Source organism: Narcine bancroftii, chromosome 11 (assembly GCF_036971445.1).
Source record: "Narcine bancroftii isolate sNarBan1 chromosome 11, sNarBan1.hap1, whole genome shotgun sequence".
NCBI lineage: Eukaryota > Metazoa > Chordata > Chondrichthyes > Torpediniformes > Narcinidae > Narcine > Narcine bancroftii.
This window is the reverse complement of record NC_091479.1, coordinates 93884679-93909774: the sequence shown is the minus strand read 5'-3', so window position 1 is coordinate 93909774 and position 25096 is coordinate 93884679. Positions and strand designations below refer to the sequence as shown.

Sequence of the window (25096 nt, the reverse complement as noted above, 5' to 3'; positions counted from 1 at the left end):
AGCTTTATAGCCTGTCATGCACTTTTAAAAATATTTAATGTAGTCACCGTTTATAACGCAAATGAAGTGACACCAGTTTTGTACACTGTAAGTTTGCACAAACTGCAACTTTTCTTAACTTTAAAAATTCCTTGGATGGAGGATTGCCCTGTCAAAAGCAGCTGGACAGACTGGGTCTTTATTCTTTGAGTTAGAAGAACGAGGGGTAGAAACATACAAGAACCTGAGGGGGAATAACAGGATCATTGTTGAGATGCTTCTACTAGAGTCTCGAACTGGGGTACAAGCCCTTTGAACTGACTTAGGTGCTCAGCACTCCACACCCACTCATCCCCATCCAAGGAATTACTCCGGTGTATCTCCTTGGATGCCTCCAAAGATACTATATCCTTTTATGTTAAGGGGAGAAAAGCAATGCACAATATTCCAGCTGTGGCCTCACCAACATCCTAGATAAATGTAAAAATAATTCCCTATTTTTAAACCATAACCCCCTTTTTTAACTGAAGTGATGAGCGTGGGGTCAATTTTTAAATTTAAGAAAACTTTGGATTATTACGTGGATGGGAGTGGTATGGTGTGGGTGTAGGTCAATTGGGCTAAGCCAAATAATAATTTGGCACAAACTAGATGTGTCGAAGGGCCTTTTTCTGTCCCGAAATATTCTGTGGATCTAACTTCATGCTGCACCCACTTTCTAGCATTTTGTGATTCATGCCAAACACACATAGATTTCTCTCTACTTCAATCATTTGCAGTCTCTTTTCATTTCCATAATATCATGCCTTCGCTTCATTAAACTCCATTTGCCAAGTTTTTTGCCCACTCACTCAATCTCTCTTCATTCCATTGCAGTTGCACAATGACCTCATTACAACTTGCTTTTCCATCTAATTTTGTATCATTGTTGGATATTGAAACATAGAAAACTTACAGCTTAATACAGGCCCATAAAGTTTTGATGAATGTGTCCTCTATTTTTCTAAGCTCTGTATACCTATCCAAAAGTCTCTTAAAGGACCCTAATGTATCTGCCTCCACTACCGTTGCTGACAGGCCATTCCATGCACCTACTACTCTCTGCATTTATTTAAAAAAAAACTTACCCCTGACATCTCCTCTGTGCCTACTCCCCAGCACCTTAAACCTCTGTCCTCTGGTGGCAACCATTTCAGCCCTGAGTAAAAGCTTTTGACTATTTACACAATCAATGCCTCTCATCATCTTAAACACCTCTTATCAGGTCACCTCTCATCCTTCTCTGCTCCAAGGAGAAAAGGCTGTGTTTCACTCAACTTGTTTTCATAAGGCCTGTGCCCTAAACCAGCCAACATCCTTGTAAATCTCCTCTGCACCCCTTCCATGGCTTCCACATCCTTCCAGTCGTGAGGTGACCAGAACTGTGCAAAGTTCTCCAAGTGGGGTCTGACGAGGGTCCATATAGCTGCAACATTACCTCTCGGCTCCGAAATTCAACTCCACGATTAATGAAGGCCAATACACCATATGCCTTCTTAACCACAGAATCAACCTGCGCAGCTGCGTTGAGCATCCTATGGACTCGGACCCCAAGATCCCTCGGATCCTCCACACTTGATGTTTTGTACAATGTTTGTGTGCGGGAAAAATTCCCAAATGTAAAGGTGCTTCTGCACAGACTTTGCATTGTTAGGATCACACATTCTGAATCATATTTTTGGCATCAGGGGCCAATAGAAGGCACAATGCCAACCAACAACAAGCAGCTCCAGCTTGTCAGGTTATAGAGGATAAGAAGTAGAATTTACTGATTTTTGGAAGGGGAGTATGGGGTTTCAACGTTTGAAATGTTACCAACTGTTATAATAGTTTGGAATATTTTTCTAATATTTCAGAATGCCAGAAACATTGACCTTTTAAGAGTCGTAAAGTCACGCAACACACAAACATGCCCACGGTGACCATCAAATACCAGTCCTTCCAACTTTTGCCTGCAGCCTTCTGTGTCTTGGCGAATGGAATGCTCATCTGGATGCACAGTAAATGTAGTGAGATTCTTTGCCTCCAGCATTCTCTGAGGTAGTGGTTTCCACATTCCAACAACCCCGTGTGACAGATTCCTTCCTTAAGTCAAGTTTATTATCCTCTGTTTGCACCAAGTGCAACCCGACGAAACAGCATTCTCCGATCCTCGGTGCAAAACATGCAGACTCACAACCAGAATTAGCACACATACAGAAAAGCAATACATAGTCAGGGCAAATATTCAGATATACAAATAAATAACTAAATATTGTTTCGTGACTATGAGAGTCTCGGATGGTTAGTGTAGGCATTTCCTTTGGTCGTTCAGCATTCTCACTGGCTGTGGGAAGAAGCTGTTTCTCAGCCTGGTGGTGCTGGGCTCTGATACTCCTGTATATATTTCCTGATAGCTGCAGCTGAAAGATGCAATGTGCAAGGTGAAAGGGGTCCTTAATGATTTTTCATGCCCTCTTCAGGCAACGATCCTGGTAGATCACATCAGTGTGGGGTGGTGGGGGAGGGAGACTGCAGTGATCCTCTCTGCCACTCCTCTTATAGTCCTGTGGATGGACCTTCGATCCATTTCTCTGTAGCAACCGTACCACACTGTGATGCAGCCGGCCATGATGCTCTCGATAAAGCTCCTGCAGCAGGTTGACATGATGGTGGCTGGTAGCCTTGCCTGCTCCAATCTTCTTAGGAAGTGCCTTCCTGACAAGTGTGGAAATATTGAGTGTCCACGATAGGTCACCGGTTAAGATCCTCCCTAAGCTTCCTATATATTTCCTTGTATCATTGCTCCATTGCATGGCTTGGGTTGCCAATGGTTTAGACTGGACTCTGCGTGGATGTAGGGGCTGTGGAAGCACTGGAGGTGAATCCACAGATTTGCCTCCAGTGACTCTGGGGGTGGGGGGGGGGGGGTGGTAGGACTCTCTTTCGCTTCTCTTTCTCTGACTGTAAGACTGGAAAAGGCGCTTCAGCAATTCCTGCTGGTGACAAATCTGCCTTGCAGCAGGCAAAAAGAAATTTCATGTCATATGACAATTTTATTACTATGATAATAAATTAAATCTTGAATCTTCTGTAGGTATCTCTACCATTGACATCTTTTGCTACCTACTACAGGAGCGCCTGACAACTGTGTCCCACGGTTTGGGTGCTGCCAGTGTTAAGCCACACATTGAAGCCTCCTCCTGCCCTTCTTCATGTATTCATGTTTAACTCTTCTGTGAGACTTTATAGATTCCATGGCCAATGTTGAGGACCCCCTGTAACCATTAAAGCAGCTACTGTGATATAATAGAAAACCAAAATACTGTGGATGCTGAAAACCTGAAACAAAACCCGAAAGTGATGGAAATGTGGAGAGAGGTGCAAAAGATCTAGAACTTGCTACCTGTGCTGAGTAGTCCTTACTTATTGTTGATTTTCTACAATTTGCTGGATTCAGATTCCTGGTAAATACGTAGAATGCAGGACATTACAGCACAGGCCCTTCAGCCCATGATGTTGTGCCAATCCTATGTAAACAGATTCCCTTTCCTCATGCCCATAACCTCTACTGTCCGAATCCTAAATGGTGAAGTCCTTCATAAAGTGCCTGCCCTGTCTCTAACTCTGTAGAGAAGTAGAAGAAATCCATGAAGCAGCAGAGAAAATAAGGAATGAGATTTAACAGATCAATTAATTGTCTAATATTTTCCAACAGTTTTGATTCTGTCCATTGAAATGGATGAACAGCTGTCCCTGTGCCAGATTTAGCCTGGAGTTTAGGTGTGGGGGCAGATTTTCCTTTTGCCTCCCATAGAATTGGAGCTTTACTAATTCCACGAGTCTAACGATGAAACACAAAATTCATTGTTTTGCCGCTGCATCACACAGTGCAAACATGTCCACCTGACAAAATAAACAAAACTAGTGGTTTAATGAAAGCCAGAGAAGTTGATATTAATGCCATTCAGTAGGAGGGTGCCCAGTCAAAAGATGATGTGTTGATCCTCCAATTTGCAGGTGATCTCAGACTGGCAGAGCATGAGACCATGGACAGACATGTCGGCAAGGGAATGGGATGGATCATTGAAACCCGTGGCCTCTGGGAGATCGACAGCATTGAGCCGGACAGACATTTTTAGGTTGCTAGGTTGGTACATCCCACCACCTCTTGTGGGTAGACAGAGACAGGAATGCTAGTCTGCAGCATCTAGTTGTTAAAAAAAAGTGGCAAACTCTTCAGTTATCTCAGTCCCATTCTCTAGAGATCTGGTGCATCCTGTCCTTTCTGAATTTCTTTCACTGAGAAGTTTTCGAATGTCTTTTATTTTCACTGCAGCTATCAGCTTGGTACTTCAGCTTTCCATGAATATTAGAACATTGAACGGCAAGCAGGAGTAGCCACATAAATGGGGGTAATGGCTGACAGAAGAACGGGTAGAAATCCCAGCTTGATTTAAAGTGAATTGCTCTACAGTGAGAGGGTCAATCAAACTTGTGCTCATGAACAATTCTTTTGAAGCTGATAATCCCAAAGAATTACAGTAGTCCATAAAGTAAATGTAACTGGTTTACGTTTATAGACCGTGTTAAGAATCCGAGAATGACGTGGCCACATTAATTTCCAAGACTCCAGGACAGTCATAAGACGCGGTGTGCTTGCAATAATATGATAAGAAACCCCGTCATAGCAAGATTGAACAGCAAACTGAAAGTTCATAGGACTGTGGTTCAAACAAATATCACTGGGAAAAACATACTGGTTTTCTTTAATTAGGGTTTTTGTGAGTCAGGTTTTCAAAGATTATTGAAATTTTCATGCTTTGGAAATCATATTATGAATTATTTATTCAATAAACTTTAGGCTTTGGATAATTAGTATTTTTCAAAACTTTCTATGTTTTGCAGAATGTATTCTAATGGACTCTTGTTGACTGACTTGCATTTAAACAAGGTATGATGGAAGGGCTCAGGCCTGAAAGGCTGGTGACCCTTTACTTCCTAGAGATGCTGTATAACGTCGTGAGTTTCTCAAGCACTTTTGCAGATTGCGTGACTGAGTTGTACGTCAACCTGAGCTCTTAATAGAATCATTGCCTTAATGTCATTTGCAAACTTTTTTTTTTTTGTTAGCGTAATTAGTGTTTTGATTTCTTATTTCCTTTCCAGATTTCTTGCAGTGACGCAATTTTCTCCCACTCACGCCCGTAAGACCTTTCCATGTTTTGATGAGCCTGTCTACAAAGCAACATTTAGAATTAGTATCAAGCACCAATCCACTTACTTGGCATTGTCTAACATGCCAGTTGATGCCATCATTCAAGAGGATGGTGAATGGATCACTGAGCAGTTTGCAGAAACACCTCGAATGTCAACGTACTATCTCGCCTGGGCAATCTGCAACTTCACCTCAAAGGAGACATTTACTGACGGTGGCATCTCTGTAAGTTTAAGTTTGTATATCGGCAATGTTATTCTGATAAAACTGGTGTCACCAGAAAATGTTACAGAGTGTGTGTATATCTACAGTATGTGCATATCTCGTTTGTCTCTTCTTCGCACCAGAACGTAGTCCAGGAGGTGCCAGTGTTTGGATCGGGGATGCATCCAGGTAGTCTTCAGGCTGTCTCTCTGCTGGAAAAGGGTGTTAGTAATGACAAGCCACTGTTCTGCACAGAGTTCCAACAGGAGGCGCCCGTTGTCATTGCACTTGCCGACACCATGCTTGCCAAGGATTCCTGGCCAGGTTTCTGAGTCTTTGCCGACGCGAGCGTTGAAGTCGCCAAGGATGACAACCTTGTCGGCTGTAGGGGTGTGTTGGATGAGGTTGCGCAGATCAGTGTAGAACTTGTCCTTTTCTGCTGGTTCCGCCTGAAGGGTTGGAGCATAGACACTGATGAGAGTGATGCGTCGCTTGTTTTGAAAGGGGAGTCGCATGGATATTTATATCAGAAACAAGATGACAATTGCTAAAAATATGAAATGGTGCAGGAATCGTGGAGAGATGTGAATTTCAGTTAGAAGTATTGTAGATCAACAAACCTCCGGGCGATGGATATTAACGACTTGGAGAGCCTGAATTAGGTGGAGAGCAGAAAGAGGGAGGACTGTGTTTGAGTACTTGTTTGGAACTATCAAAGATATGGATGGCTGAAGATAAAGTATTGACGTATTTCAATGCATCTCCGGCCTCAGTAATAAAATTCCTTCCTCCTGTTGCAAGGAGTATTTTCAGGGTTGCTGGATACAATAAAGTTGATCCAATTCCCTTGTTCCTCAACATTTTATTATTGTTATTTTTAATAATTGATTTTTATGCTTTTACCTGCGTTGAGTGGGAGGGAGGGTGAATGATGGGGGGAGGGGGCGGTGGAGGGGCTCAGAAAACAATGGTCTGTAAAAGGGGAGCATTGTTCCTCTATAACACTTGGCTAACATGAGTCTGTAAAACTATAAATGAAAATTTTAAAAAAAGATAAGGATGGCTGAGCTGCAATAGGCTTTTCTAATTAGGTGGTGTTATAAAGATGGAGATGGGATTTTAGAGGACATAGAGGAAAGAACAATCAAGCACAAGAACAGGTCCTTCGGCCCATATGACTGTGCCAAACATGATTTTCAAATCAAACTAAAACTTGTTGCTTGTACTTGATCGATATCCTCCATCCTCTACATATTCTTGTGTTCTCAAAGAGCCTGCTAGATGTTCCTTTAAATGATCCTGTGAATATGGGGTCAGGCATGTAACACAAGGCCAACCATAACATCAGATTTGAGAACAGTTGTTGAGTTTTGTATAGGGAGCAGGTAAATGATTTCAGTTGGGGCTTGTTGATGGTGGGTTTTGCACCACACTAACAATGTCCTTCACCTGTCCTCTCTGGTACTAATTTACACCTGTATATGCATATTTATCTTAATGAAGGGGGTCAAGCCCGAAACATTGGTTATGTATCTTTATTATGCACAGTACAGTATTTGACCTGCTGAGTCTCTCCAGCATTGTGTTTTTACATCTGTATATGTCTGTTTTACTTGCACTGGACAAGGGTAAGTAAGAGTAATGTACTGGTCAACATTCAGCAGATTCAAGTATTCCTGATGCCTGATTGCTCTGAATAGATTTACTGATGGATATTCTGTTATTCAGGTGAGAGTATACGCCAGGCCAAATCTTATTCAACAAGGATCTGGTGATTACACTTTACATATTGCAAAAAGGCTGCTGGAATTTTATGAAGATTACTTTAATATCAGCTATTCATTACCAAAATTAGGTAAGTTGCATAATTAAAAGTTTCTCATTTATGCTGCTAGGCTAAGTGAATTATATGTAAGTAAAAAGAGAAACTATCTTTCAGTGAAATTATCTGGCAGATATTCTTCTTTTGTGACGCATGTAACTGAAATGTTAATTAATGACAAATAATACACAATTACTCATCATCCAAAGAACCACGATGGTTTCTCTTTGACAAAAGAAAGGAGGTGCACTAATTCAATCTATGAATGTACAGATTGAATAAATTTGTCCTGGCAAATTCATTCATCTCTTTGTTGAAATCCTAGAATAATTTTATCATGTGAAGTATGAAGCCTTTTTAAACTGGCTTTTGTTATGGGAAATGCTGTTAGATTTTGTGAGTAGAGCAGAATTATTCATCCATGCTTGTTGAGTTGGTGCACTAATTTCTAATGCTGTCTACTAGCATGAGACAGAGAGAGGAAGCTGCAGAGAGAGAGAGAGAGAGAGAGATGCAGAGAGAGATGCAGAGAGAGAGAGAGACGCACAGAGAGAGAGAGACGCACAGAGAGAGAGAGACGCAGAGAGAGAGAGAGACGCAGAGAGAGAAATACGCAGAGAGAGAGAGACGCAGAGAGAGAGACGCAGAGAGAGAGACGCAGAGAGAGAGACGCAGAGAGAGAGACGCAGAGAGAGACGCAGAGAGAGAGAGACGCACAGAGAGAGAGAGACGGAGAGAGAGACGCAGAGAGAGAGACGCAGAGAGAGAGAGACGCAGAGAGAGAGAGAGACGCAGAGAGAGAGACGCAGAGAGAGAGACGCAGAGAGAGAGACGCAGAGAGAGAGAGACGCAGAGAGAGAGAGACGCAGAGAGAGAGAGAGGCAGAGAGAGAGAGGCAGAGAGAGAGAGAGGCAGAGAGAGAGAGAGAGGCAGAGAGAGAGAGAGGCAGAGAGAGAGACGCAGAGAGAGAGACGCAGAGAGAGAGAGACGCAGAGAGAGAGAGACGCAGAGAGAGAGAGACGCAGAGAGAGAGAGACGCAGAGAGAGAGAGACGCAGAGAGAGAGAGACGCAGAGAGAGAGAGACGCAGAGAGAGAGAGACGCAGAGAGAGAGAGACGCAGAGAGAGAGAGACGCAGAGAGAGAGAGACGCAGAGAGAGAGAGACGCAGAGAGAGAGAGACGCAGAGAGAGAGAGACGCAGAGAGAGAGAGACGCAGAGAGAGACGCAGAGAGAGACGCAGAGAGAGACGCAGAGAGAGACGCAGAGAGAGACGCAGAGAGAGACGCAGAGAGAGACGCAGAGAGAGACGCAGAGAGAGACGCAGAGAGAGACGCAGAGAGAGACGCAGAGAGAGACGCAGAGAGAGACGCAGAGAGAGACGCAGAGAGAGACGCAGAGAGAGACGCAGAGAGAGACGCAGAGAGAGACGCAGAGAGAGACGCAGAGAGAGACGCAGAGAGAGAGACGCAGAGAGAGAGACGCAGAGAGAGAGACGCAGAGAGAGACGCAGAGAGAGACGCAGAGAGAGACGCAGAGAGAGAGACGCAGAGAGAGAGACGCGGAGAGAGAGACGCGGAGAGAGAGACGCGGAGAGAGAGACGCGGAGAGAGAGACGCGGAGAGAGAGACGCGGAGAGAGAGAGGCGGAGAGAGAGAGGCGGAGAGAGAGAGAGGCGGAGAGAGAGAGACGCGGAGAGAGAGAGACGCGGAGAGAGAGACGCAGAGAGAGAGAGACGCGGAGAGAGAGGCGCAGAGAGAGAGACGCAGAGAGAGAGACGCAGAGAGAGAGAGGCAGAGAGAGAGAGGCAGAGAGAGAGAGGCAGAGAGAGAGAGGCAGAGAGAGAGAGGCAGAGAGAGAGAGGCAGAGAGAGAGAGGCAGAGAGAGAGAGGCAGAGAGAGAGAGGCAGAGAGAGAGAGGCAGAGAGAGAGAGGCAGAGAGAGAGACGCAGAGAGAGAGACGCAGAGAGAGAGACGCAGAGAGAGAGACGCAGAGAGAGAGAGACGCAGAGAGAGAGAGACGCAGAGAGAGAGAGACGCAGAGAGAGAGAGACGCAGAGAGAGAGAGACGCAGAGAGAGAGAGACGCAGAGAGAGAGAGACGCAGAGAGAGAGAGACGCAGAGAGAGAGACGCAGAGAGAGAGAGACGCAGAGAGAGAGAGACGCAGAGAGAGAGACGCAGAGAGAGAGACGCAGAGAGAGAGACGCAGAGAGAGAGACGCAGAGAGAGAGACGCAGAGAGAGAGACGCAGAGAGAGAGACGCAGAGAGAGAGACGCAGAGAGAGAGACGCAGAGAGAGAGACGCAGAGAGAGAGACGCAGAGAGAGAGACGCAGAGAGAGAGACGCAGAGAGAGAGACGCAGAGAGAGAGACGCAGAGAGAGAGACGCAGAGAGAGAGACGCAGAGAGAGAGACGCAGAGAGAGAGACGCAGAGAGAGAGACGCAGAGAGAGAGACGCAGAGAGAGAGACGCAGAGAGAGAGACGCAGAGAGAGAGACGCAGAGAGAGAGACGCAGAGAGAGAGACGCAGAGAGAGAGACGCAGAGAGAGAGACGCAGAGAGAGAGACGCAGAGAGAGAGACGCAGAGAGAGAGACGCAGAGAGAGAGACGCAGAGAGAGAGACGCAGAGAGAGAGACGCAGAGAGAGAGACGCAGAGAGAGAGACGCAGAGAGAGAGACGCAGAGAGAGAGACGCAGAGAGAGAGACGCAGAGAGAGAGACGCAGAGAGAGAGACGCAGAGAGAGAGACGCAGAGAGAGACGCAGAGAGAGAGAGACAAAGAGACAGAGAGAGCGACGCAGAGAGAGAGACAGAGAGAGAGAGAAAGAGAGAGACAGAGAGACAGAGGGGGGGGGAGAGAAAAGAGAACACAAGGGGATTTATGTATTAAATTCCAAAATATTTTCATTGAAGATAAAGGGGAATATCAGAAGTGAAATGTGGAATACAAAATCAAGTAGGAATGAGAGTCATCAGAAGAAATTGTTTTTATGGAATTTATTAAAACATGGAATGCAGGAGCTCATTTATTATAGTCCACGTGGTGTACATATAAGAGAGAGTAAAAAGTGCTCAGATGCTGAAAGTTAGTTGAAAAAATTCAGGTGTTTGAGTCGATAACTATGAACACCATATAGACCTGTTCCTAATTTACTGTCTCTTGTAAAGTCATTAACTATTCAATTGTTCAGCCTGATTAATAGTTTTAATTAATAATTCACAGTCTAGAAGAGAATAAATCAGACATGCAGGCCATCAAAATATTGTCAGAATATTGAGCGTTTTTTTGCCACGTAGCCTGGGGAATTGATAGGGGACAATTTGTTTCCCGGAAGCCATCATGTTTTTTGGGAACTTTGAATTTTTGAGATTAAATGTATTTTGGAGACTTTGAGCAAATTTTTGATAGGTTGTGGCACAATCAACAAAATAAAAGGTTGAAAATGAAATAAAATCAACAGATAACGCCATCAAAATCTGACCTGCTTTAAGAAATGGTGTTTTCTGAAATAGAGTCCAATAATTTGCATCTTTGAATCCACAATTGGATAGAAAATAAATATAGGGGCAGATCTTCAAGCTTCATACACTACATGTGTAAACAAATTTTTTTTTGTACCAGCATAAACAGTGGAAGTTTTCTTGGCTATGGAAAGATCTATATACAGAACACATAGATTACTATTGGACATTTTGGGAGCTCTGTTCACTTGTGGTTCATGTTTGGAGCCATCCTTTCTCCCTGTAAATCACTTTATTCTCACAGATGACATTTGATTCTTTTTGGTGCCATCTCACTCTATTATTGTTAAGCATTGAAGAAGTTTAAATGCATGACAGTGTAAAGGAAGATCTCTATCTTCACAGTGAAAAGCATTGTCCAGCTGCAGACGCATGAACCCTTCTCAATGGATATGAGATACAAGTAATAATTTAAATTTGTTGCTGATTAATTGATTACATTTATCTTCATGACAAGAATGACATTTTCCTCAAATGCTTTTGGAAGATGCTTGTAGCTACAAAATTTGACTCGTGGCTAAAAGGAGGTTCGTTGTCTTTGAGGAAGCACTTTTAACGTATTCACAGAAAGAATTGGGTGAAAAATTGAAGGGCCGGCTGAAAGTCAGCCACTGTAATCTAGGTTAATGCTGGACTTCCAGTCAAGGGTAAAATGGCAGATTTAGTGAACCAGTAGGTTTTTATTGGCAATCCTGTCATTCCATGACCATCAATGCCAGCTTTTTAATCGTAGATTTACACGTATTTTAGTCCCACACCTGCCATTGTTGGCTTTGAACTCTTGTCTCTGGACTGGTAGTCAGGGCCTCTGGATTGTTCGTCTTTTGTTAAAGGAAGCTCTGTGCCAATCTTCCTTCGTCAGAATATGAAATTAATAAACAATTTTATTTATATTTATTCCTCCATATTGCTTTCACTTTTTATTTATCTTCTGCATCTCTTTCACAAGATATGTTGCTGTTATTCTCACAGGAAGTTGCTCATATTGGGATTGGGAGAGATAGGCGAGGATATTCTATAGTATATTCTTCCCCCCCCCCCCCCCCCCAATCAATCCTCAGGCTTTATCAATGTGGCTACTTAAGTGTAGACTATTAATAAAATTCTCCTTTGCTGATCATTGCTGAACTTATTCTCTCTCATGCTTGGTCAAGGTTAAAAAGCCTACTCAGTCTGACATCCCATGGCCTTTGCTTCAGCTCCTCATGGATAATACCAGAATGTTGACTCGCCGTGCACCCCAGCCTATATTTCGGACAGGAAGCAAATAGCTGAATGGATTAACATGGGGTATTGACGGGAGAAGATCTGGGAGTGCCTATAACCCGACTCAGTGCCCCAATGGTGCCTTCATCCGGCTATTGAGCTCCCAACAAGCAATTTAATAAAATGGGAAGGAAGAAAAAAAAACATCAGTCAGTTTGGGGGTGGGGGGAAAGCAGCAATAGAAAAACCAAGTGGAATCTTTCTGAGAGGAACAACATTCTCACTTGCAATGTACAACATCACAGGGGTACACTGAAATGCACATTCATTATTCAACAAATAAGCTGACCTTGAAAACAGAGTAGTTTTGCCTTTAATGGCATTAATGACACATTTTGTTTCTTTTTATGTCCCATTGAACTCTAACAACACTTTGGTCATTAATCTGCATTGCCTTGGTAACGAGCAGGATTTATCGTTCGGTAGTTAATTTTATTTTATTCTCGACGTTGTGATTTGGGTATCCCGTAGAGCACAGCTTTGATTATTGCTCTCGTGTTGTAGATTAATGGGACCCTCATGTGCCTCAGGCACTTGTGAGATGTGGAGACATGTTCCATTCTCAGTGCCCTGAATGCTTCATGGGTTATTTTATGCTGGCATGTTTACATTTTTAATAGCATTCTGACTGTGGGTAAAATCACCATCTAGGGAAAATGAACTTTCAAATTACATCAATAAAGGAGAGCATGGCACTTTATTGCAGTGTTTGTGTTTCTGTTGTATTTTTATTACTTGTTTATTATTTAAACAGTCTTCTAGATTTGAAGTTATGGAAAATAGAAGTATTATTATTGACAATATGAAGGTGTAGACTAAACCCATACAAATATTTCTGGTCCTATAATAACAAAGGAAAGGTATGCCTATTTGTAAATGAATGCATGTAAATTATATAATTGAAGACAAATCCGAAGATAAAAAAAAATATTTGAGCAATTTTGATACATGTGCAACTGATATACTAAAATTGTAGTGCCATACAGCAGGGAGACAGGCCTTTAATGCCCACTAAGTATGCATTGATGATCAGGATCTTGCCCTAATCTCTGCAGATGCCCTCTATCTGCTGACACACATTTGCACAATTGGGCCAATTCACAATGGCCATTTAATCTACCAGCCTACACATACATGTGATGTGGAGGAAACTGGAGCATTGGCAGGCTCACGGGGGAACATGCAAACTCCACATGGAGAGCACCAGAATTTGGACTTGAATCCAGGCTGCTGGAGCTGTGAGGCAGGAACTCCTCCAACTCTGCCTGTTGTGCCAGAGCTTGTAACAATGTTTGCCATCATTCATTTTTGAAGTTGACGGCAACTGTATGGCTTCTGTACTGTGCTCGCTATAAAATGATCCCATATTTAGTTGCACGTTGTCCAAGTGAGTTTTTAAATGGCACACTTTTATAATTGCCATTGACCAAGCTACTTGGCATAAAAATTTATTTTGAGTTTGTGGTTGTGAATTATGACATATTTGAAAAAAGAAGCACTTTTAAATCAAGGTTTGCAATATTTTAATTTCAACCTTTGGTGTAGGATGCATTGCCGTTGAATAATGCTTGCAATGGCAGTTACAAATGTTTTCTTCCAAATTTGCAGCATTCTTCGGTTCCTTTAAGGAGACTTTAAAAAAATACAGTAAAGTCCCTGGTATCCGGCATCTATGGGGATTGGTAGATGTTGGTTGCTTGAGATTGTATGTTGCACGGATTGGCAAACTGCCCACGGGGTGTTGGGGGGGGCGCCAATTCTAAACTTTCTTTTTTTTTGCCTATTTATTTTCTGCTTTTTTTTTTGCCGGATAACTGTATTAGCAATGATTGATTTTGTTCCTGGCCCATGTAGTTCACTAAAACATTCATCAAACAATTATTTCTTAACAGCGACTTCCCAAAAGTCACTTTGGTCTGTGTTTGAGTTTAAGGCCATGAAGTAAACTGGCATTTGAGCTTTAGTGAAGTAATGAACCTCAAGGAGGCAGGGGAAGTGTGAACAATGCCAGTTCTGCAGCCAATTAGAGGTGGCTCAGTTAAATTAAATTGTACCAATGCTCATCGGAGTAAGAGAACAAATTTTACTGATCACTGGTTGTAAAGTGTCGCACTGCTGCATCTTCCTTCAAAATGTTATGAAATCCGATACAGCTTCTGAACAAAATGATAAAAAAAAACACCAGCTTTTACACCTGAGTGCGTATCCTGTTGGGTTCATGCTTAATTAATTGATAACAAAGCTGAAAAGAAAAATCTCTATTTTGCTATTTTTGACTGTATCCTGGTAATTGTCTTCCACTGAGGCTGTAACAAGTGACCCGATTTGAAATGTGAAAGAGCATTTTCACTCCCAGAATACTTGAGGCGATATTCCAATCTACTGATTGAAAATTCCCACTTGACTCTGCATTATCTGTGGAAGGGCTCTCTCTCAGCTGTGGAGCACCATGCTCTCCGTGCCTCTTGTCCATGCACCAGAGGATGGTGGAGAAGCTGTCCTCATTGGGACTTAACACCCTTCTCTGTAACTTGATTCTGTGCTTCCTAACAGAAAGACCACAGTCTGCCCGGGTCGGTAGCAGAACGTCGAGCAGTGTCACGCTGAGCACTGGTGCACCTCAGGGCTGTGTGCTCAGCCCGCTCCTGTTCACTCTATGACCCACGACTGCCTCGCCAGATCTAGCTCCAACAGAGTAATCAAGTTTGCAGGTGACACGATGGCAATTGGCCTCTTCAGCAACAGTGATGAGTCGCACTATAGACAAGAGGTGGAAAATCTTGAGAATAGCAACCTGAGTCTCAGCGTGGGGAAGGAGATGAGGGGGGACTTCAGGATGATCAGGGATGACCAAGCTCCACTGCACCAATAACTCTGTAGTGGAGAGAATGAAGAGCACCAAGTAGCTTGGAGTCCACTTAAGTAGTGGACAGAAATCTCCTCACTTGTCAGGAAGGTGCAATAGCACTTCCTGAGAGAGGCTGGCAAGGCTTGTGTCTCCATTCTAATGCTCTACTATGAATCCCTGTTGAGCATGTCCACTTTGATGAAGTTCTACTCCCTTTAATGGAGATTCAGCATTCCTTTTTTCACTACCATTTCAACAGGTCTTCTGCTTTTTGAAAGTCAATCCTGATGTAGTCTTGACTCAAGAAGTCACATTTTTTTACCTCCATGGATGTTGCTCGACCCACTGATTCCTTCCAATAGCTTATTTATTGATCTGCTACAAACCTGTGGGTTATGACCTCATTAAGATTACTTGAGTAAAGCACTAACTCCTGATCTGCTCCGTAGATGACTCATCTATTTTTTTTTAATGAGCGAATGGATGGCCAGTAGTGTAGCCAGTAGTGTGGCCTCCTTATAGTAGTATAGCCTGGATTCAGATCCAGTGCTGTCTGTGGAATTTGAACCTGCGCCCCATGACAGATTGGTATTTGCCCTGTGTTTTTTTTTGTTGACTCCAGTCAAATTTAAATCAATCTTACTCTCTATCTGTGACAGCCAACAGTCACATATGGGAAACGTGAGAGCAACTACATTTCTATAAACCAGGGGAATGCACCTCCTCCCTCCCATTCTATTTCCCCTGTCCCCTTTCCCCCGGCACTGTCTTCCCCCCTCTCTTCTCTTTTCCCTCTGTCTCCCTTCTCAGAATCAAAATCAATTCTCAACTTTCCTCTTATCATATCCAACTTACATCTTTTTGGCTGTTGGGTCTGGACTCATCCCCCTCCCATTCTTCCCCCCTTTCTCTCCACTGACACCTGCTTGCTTTTTGCTTATACCTTGATGTAGGGCTCAGGCCCGAAAGGTTTGTAATATACTGTATCTACCTCCTATGGGCGCTGAGAGACTGGCTGCGTACCTTCAGCACTTCTGTGTTTATTTAAACATCCCAAGTGATTGGTGAACTCAGATATAATTAGAGTGATTTTAATGTACTTTGTGTAAAAAGTATCAAATGGAGATATTGTTAGAGGGAAGCAAAAGGGTGAAGATAGAAAATCAGAAACTTGGAGTTGAAGCAAATAAACAAATGCATGTCCCAAGCTTGGAAGAGGAATGTAGGAAGCTGTAGAATTGAGACTGTCCAGAAAAAGGCAACGGGGGGAAGAAGAGGGGGTGGTTTAATGGAAACCGGAGATGTTGATGTTAATGCCACCCAGAGGAAGATGAATTGTTGTTCCTCCAATTTGTAGGTGGTTTCAGTCTGGCAGTGAATGTCTGCAAGGGAATAGGATGGGGAATTGTAATGAGTGACTGCTGGGAGATCCACTCTATTGCAGTGGACAAAGCTGAGATGCTCAACAAATATATCTCCCAGTCTCTCCGATGTAGAGGAGTCCACAGCAGTGATCTCCTGCAGTGGGAGATTTTGTGATATTCTTGCCTTTATGCTTCTGAGTTGATGATTGTTCATTATAACAAAGTGTTAACATTTCTGTGAAGTCATTAATGATGTTGCTTATTTTTTGGACGGAAGCTATTAACAGTACAAAATACACTTCAGCTGCATGTTCATTGATGAATAACGAACAAACCCTGCAAAAACAAATTAACATTGAATCTTCTATAATGCATACAATGCCTTTCCAATTTGTGCATGAAAAGATTAAACTGTTGAGAGGAACAGGTGAAAAGATTAATTATTGATACTGTGAAAGTAAACTGCGTGCTACTTTAAGACAATAACATTGATCTTCAGGAAGTTGCAAATCCAATAAGAGCTCACCTGGGGAAGTGCTATGGTCCATGCCAGTGTTGTGCATGAATGCTGTTCGGTTTGCTTTTCATAATATACAGTACCTTCCAGCCTCTCGCTTCAGTGGCAGTACCTTGCCCAGATTTAGTAGGCAAGCACTAATACATTGCAGCGACACATTTCTACAAGGTTGCATCTTACTGGTAACTAATGACCTTTTCAGTTTATTTTCCAGTCGACATGGTAACCACTGCTTCATTCATTGATATATCTATACTTAGCTGCCTGTTTATGAAAGGTTCACTTGAAATGCTATGGATTACTAACCAAAGCACTGCTGTCAGAGATCAAAATCACAAACCAATTCACGTCTTCACATTGTCTCCCTGTGTTGTACAGCACCATAGTCGGGCTAAACAAGGCAGTTTCAGAACAGAGATGCTGGAATCTGGAGCAAAAACTAAACTGCTGGGTTGAGCCACATTGATGGGCACCAGGGGATGGTTCAGGTTCTGACTTGAATTATTGAACAAACCGTTGTCTCTACTGATGCTGTGGACCTTCTTCCAGTGGTTTGTGTTTTTTTTCCCCCTCTGGATTCAGAACAGACCTGGAGAACCCAAAGTTGGTTGTCTCTGAGATGCAGTAGCAGTAATGTACCACAATCTGCAACCTCGCTCCACATCCCTCGCTCCAAGTTATGGCCAAGCCAGGGGACTAGTCCTGGTTTCAGCTTGGATTTAAACAGGCATGCTGGCAGCAGTTAAACAAGGACGCCACAGTCCCTGGGGGTCAAGCACAAACCACTGTTGTCGAGAAGCTCAGCAGGGGCGTGCATAGGAAATGAAAGGTGACCAGTGTTTTGGGGCTGAGCCCTTTGTCAGGAATAAGAGGAAACAAAACCGAGAGATGCCTAATTTTAAAAAAAGGTAAAGGGAGGGGGAAGAGGGCAGGAGAAAAAGGAGAGGAGCACACGCTACAGGTAAGGGGTTATAAGTGGATGGAGGTGGCAGGGTAGAAGAGAAAAATAGCTGAAGTGATGGGGAGAGGAGAGGACAGAAGGGTTGCTCTCTGATAGATGGAAGGGATCAGGATGAGAAAGGCTATAGGAAAGGCGGCAGAGGGATGAGAAAGGGGGATGGGATTAAAGCAGTGGTTTACAAATGTTTTCTTTCCTCTCAAATACCACCTTAAGTCATCCCTATGCCATATGTACTCTTTGATTGGTATTTGGCAGCACTTTCTTAAATGGCATGTACCCCATGAGCTGAATGTTCTCCTCTATCAGATTTTTTTCTGTCTCTGAAATGTGTCAGTAGGTGTTTGAGAGCATCAGTGAAGAAATAAGATGATGTTCTGATTGATTCAGACCCAAAAAAGAGATAAAAATCAGGAATGTTCAACTGAAACATTAGTGAAGCCTGTGAGCACTGTCACCTAAAAATGAAGGACCTTCAAGTTGATTGTCTGATTTATGTTTTAGACGTGGCCAGGAAGTTGGTTCCTTTTTTCACTCTATTTGGGAGTGTTCTATGGTAAAGTCTTTCTTTTTACAGGTTAAAGATTTTTTTTGGAGAAAATACTAAAAGTTAAACTCCTGCAGGATCCAACGTTCTTTTTCTTGGGTAATTTAAAGTGGTTAGTATTAAATAATGATTAACTATGTATCAAATTGAATTTTTATGATTGGCTTTAACTGTTTCTAGGAAATGCATAGCCAGCACTTGGAAATCAGATATGGATTTAGGGATGGAGAGGTGGCGTGCTGAATTACATTCATGTATTGTACTTGAGAAAATAACTTCTAATCTATGTAATAAATATAATTTTTTTCTTGAAAGTATGGAGCACATATTACAAAATGTTGGCTTGAAGGTGTAAGAAACTCTCGGGGACCTGTCCCACTGATAACCCTTAACTCCATCATTATATGTATTGAATTAATAATTGTTACTGTCATTCTCCTTGCTTTTTTTCTTTTCCTTTTTAGGATTAGTGGGTGGGAGGGATGAGGGGAGGGGTTTTGTTTTCTTTTCCATATTTTTACCACATATATTCTTTTTGTGTTTACTTTTATTCAATATATATGTATGGATGTGGTTTTAAAATTCTTAAATAAATGTTTTAAAAAAAGAAAGCAACCTTTAGATTCCCCCATGCCCCATCTACCCCCACCCCACCCTGCACCCCCACCCCACCCTGCCCCCCCACCATATCTAGCCTGTCCAGTGGGTGATGGGGAAACACCCATTTTGACAACCTATCGTGATAGCTCCTGGGAGAAGCACTGACATAAAGGCTGATTCTTTTATTGTACAAGAGTAAAACACGAAAGTCTGCAGACACCGTGATTGCAGTAAAAGCACAATACTGGAGAAACTCACCAGGTCAGAGAGTGTACTTTACATGGCAAAGATAAAGATCATTTACCAACATTTCAGGCTTGAGCCCTTCATCAATGTATGAACCAAATGTAGGCAGGCACGTGTACTTTTTGTTCGGGCACCTGCCTGCATTTTGCTCATAACTTGATGAAGAGCTCAAGCCAGAAACATTGGTGATGTATCTTTGCTATACAAAGTACACTGTTTGACCTGCTGAGTTTCTCCAGCATTATGTTTTTACGCCTTTTGTTGTACGATTGAAGGAATCGTTTACATTGAAGGAATTGCTAGACTTGTTCAAGGTACAAGGGTGAGTTGCAAAGTAAGTTATGCTAAGGTCATAAAGAGGTGACATTGGGAAAGGAGGAGTAAGTTGGTAATGTTCTGGCAAATGTAGGATAATATGGGAAAATTGTAGGTGTCAATTTGGTAGGAAAAATTAAAGAGGGACATAGTATCTAAACACTGACAATTGACAGAGCTTTGAGATGGGTGTCCAAGTGCACAATTCACACAAAGCATTGATGAAAATATCTAGAAAAGTAAAACAGAACATTATTGTTCATTACAGGGAGAATTCATTGCAAACTAAACAGGTTTCACTTCAGTTATGTTGGGGATTTGTGAGACCACATCTGGAGTTCTGTGTACAGTTTGATCATCTTACTTTGGGAAAACTGTTAATGCATTGGGAACACTGGAAAGAAGGTTTACTGGACTAACACCTGGAATGTGAGGGCTCTCTTATGAGGAAAGGTCAAACAGGCTGGAGTTTAGAAGAGTGAGGGGGGGTCGATAATGTGGAATAGATGTGAATCAAGAATCAGGGATTGCTGGTTAAAAGTAAGAGGATATCCTTGTCGACCGATTGAGGAAATGTTTTCATGAGTTTTTTTTCACAAGCGGCAGTGGAAGTAGAATTTTCGAATATTTTATAGTAGAGGGGTTTAGATTCTTGCTAAACAAGGGATGAAAGGTTATTGAGGGCAGGCGGGAACTTAGTGCTTATATTACAGCAAAGACCAGCTGATATCTCACTGATGGCATAGCATGTTCCTGAGGTTTCAGTGATTTTCTTTTACCCGTGCTCCTAATTTTTGTGGTCATTTGTCATTTTCTTTTCGTATTTTCTTCCCAGATCTGTTAGCAGTGCCTGAATTCCCATATGCTGCAATGGAAAACTGGGGATTGAATGTGTTTGTAGAAGAAATTATTTTGCTGGATCCTGAAGTATCATCCATTTCCTATTTACTGGATACCACTATGATCGTGGCACATGAAATCTGCCATCAGGTATTAAAAACATGGAGGGGAATTAATACAAGTTACCATTTGTTTACGACAACTTTTATATTTGAACTTTCTCATTGCTCTGCCTTTGTCTAAATTGCTTTTATTTGTTCTCAGTGGTTTGGTGACCTCGTGACTCCTATTTGGTGGGAAGATGTATGGTTAAAGGAAGGATTTGCTCACTATTTTGAATATGTTGGTACTGATTATCTTTACTCTGAATTTAATATGGTAAGTTTGTAGTACTTGCTTTTATGGACCATCTACAATATAGTTCATGAACAGTGATCTTTCTGGCAGAATCAAAGGCATTTGCTTTATAACGATATTTCAATCTATAATGTAGTGTGTATATAAGTACTGATGTCCATTATACTCTAACCATGCCATAATGTATGAAGTTTGTTTGGGACAACATCCCATTGACCTCCTGCAGATAATGTTCAAAGATTTGTTTCCCAGAGCAAAATGTCAGGATTACTCTTTATGAGATGTGTATGTTTAGATTGCAGTTGAATTCTATTTTGTTCTTGAACCATATTTTATTGGGTACGTTTAAAATTTCTGCTGTATCTGTAAAGGTCTAGTTGAATCTTTGCATGGTAGTTCCTTTATCCATTATGGAAGCTGCTTAATTTTCTTTACCTTTGAATTGGATGTTCAGTCAATGGGGAATATATGCCATTGGCTTTTTGCAGGTTACATTTGAAATAAATTCATATACTTTTAACATCTCTGCAATATAATTTAGGATGCCCCCCCCCCTCGATATTAAATGTGTTTCTGTGTACTGAAAGTGTTTTAAAATTTTGTATCCAAAACAAACAGAAATCAGATTATCATATATTAATTAGCAAACGTTTTACCTTATTGACCTCAAACCAAAAATCTTGTGTTTTAGCGATTCATGATGAACACTTGAATTTTAAAATATTCAATTTTTTTTCACCTTCTTTAGACGGTTTTGGCAAGGACTTTCGTTTTAAATGCTAACAAGTCCTGCACGATTAACTGTAAAACTAAGGAGAGTTGATTTCAAATCTGTGTTGTATTTCAGGAGGACCAGAGATTTCTGACCGATAACCTTCATAAAGTGATGTTCCTTGATGGCCTGGCCAGTTCGCATCCAATATCCCAGGAAGTTCTTCAAGCTAAAGATATTGATAGAGTTTTTGATTGGATTCCATACAAGAAGGTGCTGTGACAATTTGAGTTTAAGAAGAATATTCAAGCAGTCTTAATGAAACCAAGGATTGATTTTTCACATTAAGCTGAATTGGCCTTTTCCAGTTGGTTAAATGTATTCTTTGCTCCCTAAAGCTGCCTGACAGGATGAGACTGAAAATAGACAGGAAACAACCTTGAGAAAATATGTTCAGGGAGAGGAACAAACCTTCTTAAAACTGCTTCACGGTCAAATTGTATCAGAAAATGAGCATGTATCTGCAACTCTTGAATTGAAAGCAAGAGGAATGTTGACCTTTACTGAAAAGGAGGGGGTACTGGTGAAGGACAAAATGTTAGAAGCATGCAATGCTTTGTGGAGTGCAGTTTGTTTTCTTTGTTCAAGGGATGACGTACTTGGACGCAATGCAGTAAAGGTTCATTTGATTCATTCCTTGAATAAAGGTTTGTCCTGTGATGAGGAACTGAAGAGTTGGGTTTTGCTGTCTGGAGTTTAAAGGAATGATTGCATGATAACATAGGCTATTCCAAGGAAATTTGATGAGGTGGATGCTATGATGCTGTTAACTTGGCTGGGGAGATCTAAAACTGGGGGCATCATCTCAGAATATGAGGGCACTCGCTTACCACTGAGCTGATTTCTTCTTTGACAGTTTTGAATCTTTAAAGATTTTTTACCGTGGAAATCTGAAATTTAAGCCATTAAGTATTTACAAGAATTTTAGATAACATCAGAATCATGGAGTTTGGGCAAAAAAGTGAAGTTGACACCAACGATCACTTGCTTGAGGGATTATAAGACTTGCCTGTTTTGACTGTGAAGTAGTTTGAAGAGAGAGGTAATTGAACTTTTTCAGTAGGTGCATATTTCTGGTTGTTCAATGTGGCAGTGAGTTTGGACTAATACTTAAGGGTCACACATCAAGAGGAAGTGTGTAACAGGAAGCAGCAGCGGAGACCACACTCCTGGGCAAAGGAGCTTTAGATCCACAGGTCTTCAGAAACAGAACATTGCATCTGAATCACTCCATGCTTCGCTTCAACAAAGCAACAGTCACTTGCACTAACTGCAAACAATCAGATCCTGGAGGGACTCAGCAAATCAGATCACATCCATGGAGAGAAATGGTCAGTCAGTATTTTGGGTTGGGATCATTTTTTTAAAGGTGAAAATGGGAAGGGGGAAGAGCATACTTAAAAAGCAGGGAAGGGAGCAAGAGATGATAGGATCCTGGACAAATGAAGATGAGAAAGGTGGAGAATTAAGAAGGGCAGGGAGATGCCTTTTAGTTGATTGACCATTTCTCTCCATGGATAGTACCTGACCCACTGAGTCCCTCCAGCTTCTCATTGTTTTCTCAAGGTCCCAGCATCTGCAGTCCTTGCCTTTCTATACCTGCACTAACTGTAGGAATAAGAATTGGAGCGTAGCAACATGGTATATTCAGCAACATCGGTAGTAGTCCAAGCAAACTTGTAAGTCTCTAACTCTACCCAACTGGTTCTGTTAATAATTGGAGCATCATCTAGTTTCCAAATTTGTGGCAGAACATTGCAAGAGCTTCCCCATAGAGGCTAATAAGCAAGGTGGAGGGGGAATGGAATTGTGGCTTTGTAGGATTCCTTCAGGGTTGGGATGTAAGAATTTGAACTTGTACCTTAGGATTGTGGAAATCAACAGCCCAGAACAAAGAGCTGTTCGGACAAATGCCACTTCCACATCTTTGTCCAGTCCAAATCAAGAGCTCATCCAGCTAACTCTTAAAAGAAATTAGTCTTCCCAACCCTTCAGGGAGTGAGTTTCAGACCCCCCCACCACTGCTCTCTGCGGGGAAAACATTTTTTCTCTCAATTTTCTATACTTCTCCCACAATTACTGTTACACCTTGCTATTGACTTCTCCATTTGGGAGATAACTCCTTTCTCTTCACCACATTGAAGATTTCGGAATTTGCATTCTTGATTAAAATTTTTCCCTCCTCCGAAAGCCTAGTTAACTTCTCTGGAAACAACCTCTTAGCTCTCCAGTGCTTTCACATCTTTATTTATATCGAGTTAAATTTATTCTTCCGGTAGATGCTTCATGACCAGCTGAGTTTCTCCAGTGCTTTTGTGTATTGCACTTACTTATTCGGATAAGTGTTTGGATATTTTCAGTGATCTGCGGACATGTCCACTACATTTCTCTGCACCGCTCAGTACCCAAAACAAGATAGTCAGATGTGGTCCATATAGATTGCTCTTGAGTGTGAGCCTTTGTAAATTATAATTTATTCTCTTCAAAAATTCCCCAAAATTTGCCCATTAGGCTGACTGGTCTGCAATTATTTGATTTAAAATTATGTCAATTTAAGTAAAGTACAATATTAGCAACTTTCTAGAGTCATGGCTGCCCAACACTCAATCCCATGTTCTTATAAGCCATTGAATCACATCAACAAGCCGTCCAAGAACGTAAGTAAATCTGAGCTATAAGAAAATATATTAAATTGCATGTGGCAAATAGTTGTTTTCTGCTAAATGAATGCAAGTGTACAAAAATATTATTGGTGTGTTCATCAACATATCTTTGACTTTAATTCCCAGGGTGCTGCATTGATTCGAATGGTGGCTAATTTTATGGGACAGAATGTATTTCAAAAAGGCTTGCAGGTGGGTGAAAATTAAGAAAAGGAACTCACCTTTACAGGGCTACAGTCTTGTGCTCACTCCTTTCATAGTGGTTCTTGCTAATTTTGTCACACTTCATAAAAAGAGCAGGTCCTCCTGTCCAAGATATCACCGTTTTTACTTTTACACTTTAGTCTGTGGGATATTTCTTATGGGATCTTAATGTTACGGAAGGTGATTTTGTTTTTAAGTTGCTAAAATGCGGCACTCTGCCGACCTCTGAGAGACCATTTTTATTTTTAGTTTGTGAGGGTATGTCGAATCCACGGTGCATCTTGGCATGTTCACTGAGATCAAAGCTAACAGTTGGACTTATTTTGACAGCTCCTGGTTTAGAGTGAGGAAAATGCCATCTAAACTGTTAAATCGCTAGTAGAAACAGCGATTTGCTGGAAGTGGATCAGGCCCACTGATAACATGATGAAGCAGTATTTCCAAGTGTTGGAATCTTGACTGATTGAATACAAAAAATTTGGAGTTAATTATGAGCACCTTGCTACTTCCATCAAGGAGCTCACAAAATTATCATTTTAAAATACCATTAAATCTTCCATCTTTATCTTGGCAGTCCCCGAGCTCATGTTCACTGGTTTTTGAGTTGGCTGATGAGGTAGTGTGGGATCTTCAGATGCACAGTGAGGTGGATGGGTGGATGGCTAGCTTGGGAGGTGATGCACCCCTTGAGCCCGTTCCCGTTGGCCTTCCACATCCTCCCAATATCGATCCCCACTCCCACCATCTTCATTCATCTTCCATTTTGAGTGCTCATGGCCCATCCTATGCCATAGACGCTCTGTGGTTAGTAAGGGATCACTTAAGCTGGTATGTGA

General features: G+C 42.0%; 1 protein-coding gene across 1 annotated transcript in view; it reads left to right on the top strand.

Moving 5' to 3' along the window:
- The window catches only part of LOC138745631 (thyrotropin-releasing hormone-degrading ectoenzyme-like), a 54670-nt gene that overhangs the window by 4261 nt on the left and 25313 nt on the right, over positions 1-25096 (top strand). The window contains exons 2-7 of the mRNA XM_069902853.1: positions 5167-5440; positions 7148-7274; positions 20260-20414; positions 20529-20642; positions 21469-21606; positions 24183-24248. Of these exons, the coding sequence (XP_069758954.1) occupies positions 5167-5440; positions 7148-7274; positions 20260-20414; positions 20529-20642; positions 21469-21606; positions 24183-24248 (874 nt within the window). The remainder of the gene's footprint in view (positions 1-5166; positions 5441-7147; positions 7275-20259; positions 20415-20528; positions 20643-21468; positions 21607-24182; positions 24249-25096) is intronic.